We start from the raw sequence: 7,977 nt of genomic DNA on the forward strand, positions 1-7,977 counted from the left end.
CCACATCGATGGGGGCTACAGTGGAATGGGTCTTGAGATTCAAGTTCTTTGGTGTCCAAATGACGAATTACTTAAAATGGTCCACACATACGGAAACAGTCGTGAAGAAGCCACGACAGCAGCCATTCCCCCTCAGGTTTAAAAGATTTGGCATGGGCCCTCAAATCCTAAAAAAAAAAATCTACAGTTGCACCATTGAAAGCATTTTGACTGACTGCATCACTGATTGGTATGGCAACAGCCCTTAATCATATGGCACTACAGTGGGGGATGCAGACTGCCTAGTACATCACTGGGGCCGAGCTCCCTGCCATCCAGTGCCATTGGCACTGACCCTGTATACACCGAATATACCAAAAATTAGGAACACCTTAATATTGAGTTGCACAGCCCCATTTTTGCCCTCAAAACAACCTCAATTCATCGGGGTATGGACACTACAAGGTGTCGAAAGCGTTCCACAGGGATACTGGCCCATGTTGACTCCAATGCTTCCCACAGTTGTGTCAAGTAGGCTGGATGTCATTTTGGTGGTGGACCAACAGGAAACTGTTGAGCGTGAAGAACCCAGAAGCACTGCAGTTGACACAAACCCCCTATCATACCCTGTTCAAAGACACTTAAATATTTTGTCTTGCCAACTCACCCTCTAAAAGGCACACTTAGACAATCCGTCACAATTGTCTCAAGGCTTAAAAGTCCTCCTTTAACCGGTCTACACTGATTGAAGTGGCTTTAACAAGTGGCACCAATACAAATTACATTTAGCTGTGTTTTTGTAGCAACGGTGATGGTAGTTTGCAAAACAAATAACTACTGGATAGATGCAAATAATCATGATATCCTTTTGCCAGGTAAGCACAGCCTACTTTGTAGTTAACATTTCATTGAGGTTTTTGGGAAAGCCTTGCCATCTATCAGAAGATTTTTCATTAGCATCATCACTAATGTGGTAGATACGCGCACCGCACATACACAGACAGGGGGAATTCTCATTACCTCTTCATAAAGTTGCAGGAAATGCCAATCACTTATGCATTCTGTTCATGTCTTAACATAAACTTGGGAAAATTAATGAATTTCCAATACATTTAGTTTATTCCCTATTAAGTTCAATACATTTTTAAACATTGTTGAATTCCATTTTAATGTCTGGTTTCTGTGATTCCGTCCGTGTTCTCCACATCACGGATTTTATAGGGCCCTACTCTTAGGACCAGCGGTGTAAATGGAGGTCAAGTGGGGTCATTGGCAGCATTTCGTTGCCGTACCTGTCTACGAGAACCAGATCGTCTCTGAGCAGGGCACACTTGGTCTTGGGCCAAAATACTCGGACCAGGCAGCCTGCGTCCAGACTCTCGTCCATGTGCAGAGCGTGACCCAGCTGGTTCACAGTCTAGAACGAGAGAAGTCGTCACAGTCTCATTTACTGGATTTCAATCAATCTCAAACTTTGCTTGCCTTACAATTTGTATGTAATGTATAATGGCAGAATCAAATATAGATTTTGTTATTCCTCAAAACAACCAGAGTAGAGGTGCTATTACATTTTTTATTTTTTTATTTTAAAAAACATACTGCACGTGAAGGTGAGGCATCTCTTTCCTTAAAAAAAAAAAATACTGTTTGATAACGCTGATGCTCTGGTCCCCCGGATGCAGATGTGAAAACAATGAATGTGTTTGAGTGTTACAATCAACTGGAGGAAAAGTATCTGCTGATTTTTTCCTTTTTTTCTTCTTACAAAGGTTCTAATGGTCTCTACAGCATTTTCCAATAGACAGTGTGTTATATCATGGATAATAGGTTGAGGCTGAGGGTAGCTCTAGCTTAGATCTCTGTATTATGGATATCTTCCATACAGGGTTCAAGCATGTCCATTCTTTAATGCCTTCCTTCTACCTATATTTGTCCTGTGTAAACACAGGCTTTTGTTAGGGTGTTGAAATCCATCGTTTTTTATATTTTTCCAGTGGAGTAGAAAGTTACGACTTCAAGTGTGCACTACCACTCGATATTTAAAAAAAATATCCTTTATTTAATGTTTACCTGTGATTGTCCTGATTGCAATAACCTTATCTAGACTAAAGTTGTTTAATGATTAATTGCTTAGTCAGAAATCAAAACGTGACCGTGAGGGTACACTTTATGAGTGGTAAAACGAGTTAATCATCTTCAAGTAACTCAATCAGGTAGCCCAATTCCAACCTCACTGAGGATGTATTGCCTAGTATATGAGTGGTAATAAGAGCTAGCCTAATCTTCCATGCATTTAGGCCTAAGCCAATATATCCACATCTCCGGTGAACTTACCTTGATGCTCTTCTCCTCCTCGGAGCCCTCGGTCTTGAGGTAGGCGTGGTCCGCGTCCGTGCCCTCCACACTCAGGAAGCAGTTGGTGGTGTGACCCATGCCACTGGGCAGCACCCGATCCCACAGCATGGCATTGACCACTGTACTCTTCCCATTACTCGTCCTAGGCACAGACGATCATGTAAGAGGAAGTCTAACTACCTTGCTTTTACCTCATACATACAATCTCAAATAATTTTTAAATCAAATGATTGGTTACTTTTATTATTATTTTATTAGGTATTTTTCTTAAAACTGCTTTGTTGGTTAAGGGCTTGTAAGTAAGCATTTCACTGTAAGGTGAAGATTACCACACCTGTTGTATTCGGCACATGTGACAAATAAGATTTGATTTGAAATCATTATTACAGAAATGTTGGCCAAATGTGATTTACTGGATTATGAATAGGCAATCATGTCATGATGAATCTTGTCAAATAGCTAGTTTGTATGTATACAGAGTGGTAGATTACCACAAAGTAATCACAAAATATGAAAAACAAAGTTTTTTTCAATACCGTGAAAAAGAAAGTACTTTTTGGGGAGTTGGGGGCACCCCCGCCATGCTTGGGCTGTGGAGGTGCGTACTATGCCACTGCTTATAACAATAAGTTAAGTATATCTATAAGAACTCTAAGACGAGTCAAATAGCTAAGTGGCTAGATGTCAAGAGAAAGCTTCTTGGTTAGAGCATAGACATTCAATACCCTCCTGGATCAAGAGCCCCAAATAAAACATTTTGTGCATCCCGCAAAAAAAATAGCGCACCTTGCGTGCACTTCCGGTAATACCGTATACCCTGGTATGAAAATCTGGATACCGCCCATCCCTAAAGTCAGTGCCGGTTCTTGCCATTCTGCCTCCATAGGCAAGACCAAAAAATGAAACCCCTCGCAAAATTTGAATAGTCCCAGTAAGCAAAATGACGTTGAAAAGTCGTCTAAAATACTTATTTTCCAGACGTTGAAGAGGTTTAATTTAGGCTCTGAATGAAAGGTGAAAAGGTATTTTCCATGTGTTTAAAATACATATTTTCTAGAATGTTGAAAAGGCATATTTTCCTGAATTTGAAAATTACTTATTTTCAAGAAGTTGAAAAATACGTATTTTCCGGAAGTTGAAATCAGGGTCACTTTCGGTACCGAAAGAAAGTTGAAAATAAGTCATTTATAGACGTCTATGTTTGGGCCAAATTAAGGCTGGTCCAGACCGGAAAAAAATCGGAACCAAACATAGACATCTATGATGGACCGGACCAAAAATCTATGTCCGTGGACATTGAAATTAAGGCTGGTCTACACTGCACCAAATCTGAACTAAACATAGACCTATGATCGGTTCAGATTTGGCCCAGACCCGACCAAAAAACAATGTCCATGGATGCGGAATCAAGGCCGGTGCGGAACTGCACCAAAAGAAAAGACGTCCAAAAGGCATCTGTCCGTGCTTACTGAGGTGTAGCCTACCATGTCGACATGCAATAGAATTTTGTGGTAAACCCATAATTTGTAAAACAGGCCATTGCATTGGCTTTATTAGTCCTGATTCTTGTGACTAATCAAGTTGGCTATTTAAGCACTGAATATCAGCTACCCAACTTTATCAGGAGTTATCGCAAGCCTATTTGCACAGCAGGAAATGCACAAGTATTTAAATTTTTACAAATTTGAAACCCCTGATCATGACAATGAGGTGAAACTCCTGGACAACAGTTGTGATTGTCCATTCCATATTGTCAATTTTACTTTGACCTGTCCTGTTTTTAGGATATGTTGCTTTGTTAACATGACAGCTCATCTTTTGGGGGGGATTGAGCGCCATTTAGGTTAGACTACTTGATCGGAGAAACCAGCATGATGTAAAAAGTGTCCGTGTCATTACATTGTCATACATTTTATCTCTAGCCTGTATAATACAGAAAAGGCCACATACTCTTTCTACCATTTCCTATATCTGCTACATGATTTATGTAATTTGACTGAACGTTGGTGGAGTGCTGCAGAGATGAGTCTCTCCAACAGCACCCTGGAGAGGCATGCTGGGAATGGACAAGCAAAATATTTTGAGCCCCTGCCTTTGACAGACACTGCTTATCAGAGCGCTCACCTAAAAAGCCCTTATGCCACTAGATGAAAGAAATTGTCATGGTTTTTGTTCAGAATTGTGAGGTTTTATGTGTTGTTGTAGGTACGTCTTAGTAAGTTTAGCTCAGAAAATGCCGCCCTCGTCAATCTGCCTCCAAATCCTGCCTAATGAGCGGACCGGCCGTGCCCAAAGTATGCTTCAATAAACCAGCAATAAAAAGGAAACTGAGTCGCACGTCACATTTTCTTCATTATCCTCAATTAGCAATGCTGAAAGCGTGGGAAATAAGCATCTACTACAGTACAATAAAGTGCTTTGTATCCATGGTGTAATGAGAATAATCTAAACTGATTAATAAAAGCAAAACTCAATATCATGATGCATTGATCTCTTAACTGCGGCTGTCTGTTATCTACCCATATTTATTTTTTAGTCTCTAAGCTGTGTACTACGAATTTGACAAATGGATCATTTTGCTTCAAGTTTAAATTGTCCAGAAAAAAATCTGCGTCAATTTACAATGCGGAATAATGGTCCGATTACGTATGTATGACCACTAAGGCAGGGCAATTAAGTTATATCTACCACAACCCTTTACAGACATAGAACGCAGCTACAGTAAAATGTTGACTTTTCAGACAATTTTTTTAAAAGTGCTGCATCAGGTCTGTACATTTTTAGACAGTAGAATTCTGCTCCAGCGTAAAGTAAACTTTTTCATGACAACAATAAACGTTGCTGACTGATGTGCTGCTGTGTTGTTTTTTTATGCAGTTTTTTTTAATGGCATGGTAGCTAGATGTGTTTTATTTCTACTAAATGTTTTGGTAAATCACAGTATTTAACTTTTTGGGGAGGTAGAGGTCTGCGAGCAGCAGCTTACAATTATTTGATTGACAGTTCTGGTTGCCTATAAATGGACTTTAGTCCTGCTTCAGAAGCGGCATTCCTTTACAGATAAGTAAAATGTCTGTTAATATCACCAGAGGTTTCGTGTCCGCATTTAACAAACTGTAGTGTAGCCTACCTTAACAGACAGACAAACACACCGTTTCCGAGGCCCTTTCAAGCGGCCACATTCCATTATGTCTGAAAAGCGAAATTGATACAGGCTACCAGTAGCCTACTCTATTTTATGAGGCAAAAACAAAGTAGGCTACCCTGTGCTCACAAGACTGGCCCGAAGACATCGGTGCCATGAATAGGCTATGATATTCTACACACAACAGACCAAAAGATTGAACACACACTTGCATCCTTAGCAGGCAGGCCAGCAAGAGGGAGAGAGGCAGAAGAAGGCAGAAACGTACTCATATTTTGGTCATCTGCATCTCACAATGGCTCGTCTTGCACGCCTTGCAAATTCACCAAGTAGCCTAAAGTTCGCCTCTTCCTCTCTGGTTTTACTTGAATTACACAACTTCCCGAGGCCTTTATATCCTATCGGCTATAACACAAAAAATAATATTTTTGTAATAACTGAATTGTGATTTTAATTATCTGGGGAATAAAACAAAAACTTGGTTATGGTTTTTTACTTAAAGTTAAGGATCCCAACTTCGCTTAAAATGTTCACACCCCTACTGTGTACACTAAACTCAAACTAAGCACATGCAAAACAGTGGAGAAATCAAAATGCATCCGACTACACTTATTTACCTGCCAAAGAAGGCCACCTTCATGTGTCTGCGTGCAAGCACATCTTTGATAGTTTGCAGTTTGCCAGCATACGCCTGAATCTCCTCTTGTTGGTCACGACTTGCAATGTTCTCCAAGGCTTCATTCTGACACGTTTCTGACAATCACACAAGGAAAAGTGAGAAGTAAACAGTGTATTAATTAGCCTACTTTGGAATTCAAAATGTTGCCAACATACCTGATTTACTATACACACTCACTCACCTTCTACAAATGCTGAGCCTTCCTTCACATACTCCAGCAGTTGCTCAAACACATCACCGATCTTCTTTTTGGCCACTACAAAGCGTTTGAGTGGAGAGAAATTCCCCTGAGCTGAATCCATGCTTCAGCTTTCTGACCTTGGAGAAAGCATGCAAATTACAAAAGGTGGAATGTGTGTCATACTTTGTGCACTATCAAGTGGCACCACATATCGAGCTATACAATACGGACATGTCTGTTACTTGACATATTCAATAGCCCTAGTGTGTGCCTTAACCAGGACAAATGCTAGAAAGAGCATATTGTCATTACTTTAATACAGGAACACACAGCTTGCTAAGTGAAATGACAACAACTTCAAAATAGCTACAATAATTAAAATGTCAACCTTCATGAGTCATATACATGTGACTATTCATTGCATGTACGTGGAGAAAACTTGCTTGCGTCCACCAAAAAATGTGCAACTAGTGTTGTGTTATGAAAGCTAATAGACCGAAGTATGAAACAGTTGGCTAGCTACTGTACTTGTCTGGCTAGCAAATATATATATATTTTTTAACACTGCGGTTGGCTACAAAACATCTCATCAGTAGACAACATTACCAGCTAGTTAAAGCACTAGTAAGTTAATCGTACACCGGCAAGACAGATATTGACACATGTCAACAAACATATTTAGCTGAAACTGGCTAGCTAACGTTAGTTAGCTACTGTATACTAGCTAGTTGCACCGTTAGCTAACTAGCTAGCAAGTAATTAGCGGAAACAAACTACAAAAGAGTGACATTTCTTTACATAAACTGTTATTTGTTATATCACATTACTAGCTAACTAGCAACTTCGTGTATTATTGAAATGCATCGGTTTTGTAACGCGTGTCGTGGCATGGTCTCGTGTCAGGTATCTACTGTAACGTAGCTATAGTTAGCTACTTTCATGTTTAATGATATTAGTCCATTGAATTTTCCCTTACCACAACTTCAGGCGAGATGACCAAAGTTACCTTTTCATACCACAGACAGGGGTAAATCCTCTTGCCGAAAATGAATGGTCAATATTTGGTAAAGTTACTAAGGTCGCCAGCTAACCTTTCATCTGTTATTCGTGTCTCAGTCAGCAGCAGCTCCTCGCAGCCAGGGCAAAGGGGCGGGGCTATAGATCAACGCGTTGATGTGTGACCAATCAATGGCAAATAAAATGTTGGCAACCCCTTAGTGTACCCTCTTCCAGATTTGCCAGGTCAGAATAACATTTCTAGCCCAATGACCAAAAAAAACCTGTCCAAGAGGACTGACAACGAGCCCCCCCCAAAATGTTTTTTTACAGAAAGTGGGGAGTTCCCATAGTGGTACAATAAAACATTTTTATTTGAGCCGATTAAGGAATATCGTTGTAACTTGTAACGACGTTAAAAGCTAAATTCGGTTTTCCTCAAAGTAATAATTATTGCAAGCTATGACATGACATAATAAAGGAATTTGAATATGTAGAAAGAAAAAAGATAATTCGCCCTTATTAAACTCCTCAAATCATTTTCCATCCATGGATGTCTGCTATAATTAGGCACTAAGACACAAGGGGGTATGGTATATGGCCAATATACCACTGCTTAAGCATCACGACACAGTGACTGGA

At 40.0% G+C, this 7,977-nt stretch overlaps 1 protein-coding gene across 5 annotated transcripts in view; it reads right to left on the reverse strand.

Annotated features, from left to right (window-relative positions):
• The window catches only part of LOC139408976 (mitofusin-1-like), a 30,219-nt gene extending 22,701 nt beyond the window's left edge, over nt 1-7,518 (reverse strand). Inside the window, exons 1-5 of one of the 5 annotated variants that reach the window (XM_071153516.1) lie at nt 7,316-7,518; nt 6,340-6,476; nt 6,097-6,232; nt 2,314-2,476; nt 1,272-1,396 (exon numbers count right to left, since the gene is read on the reverse strand). In XM_071153516.1, the coding sequence (XP_071009617.1) occupies nt 1,272-1,396; nt 2,314-2,476; nt 6,097-6,232; nt 6,340-6,460 (545 nt within the window). In that variant the 5' untranslated portion in view covers nt 6,461-6,476; nt 7,316-7,518. The remainder of the gene's footprint in view (nt 1-1,271; nt 1,397-2,313; nt 2,477-6,096; nt 6,233-6,339; nt 6,477-7,315) is intronic. The other 4 variants (XM_071153521.1, XM_071153519.1, XM_071153517.1 and 1 more) reach the window with 4 other exon arrangements.
• Nucleotides 7,519-7,977: the final 459 nt, after the last annotated feature.

Source organism: Oncorhynchus clarkii, chromosome 5, assembly GCF_045791955.1.
Source record: "Oncorhynchus clarkii lewisi isolate Uvic-CL-2024 chromosome 5, UVic_Ocla_1.0, whole genome shotgun sequence".
Lineage (NCBI taxonomy): Eukaryota > Metazoa > Chordata > Actinopteri > Salmoniformes > Salmonidae > Oncorhynchus > Oncorhynchus clarkii.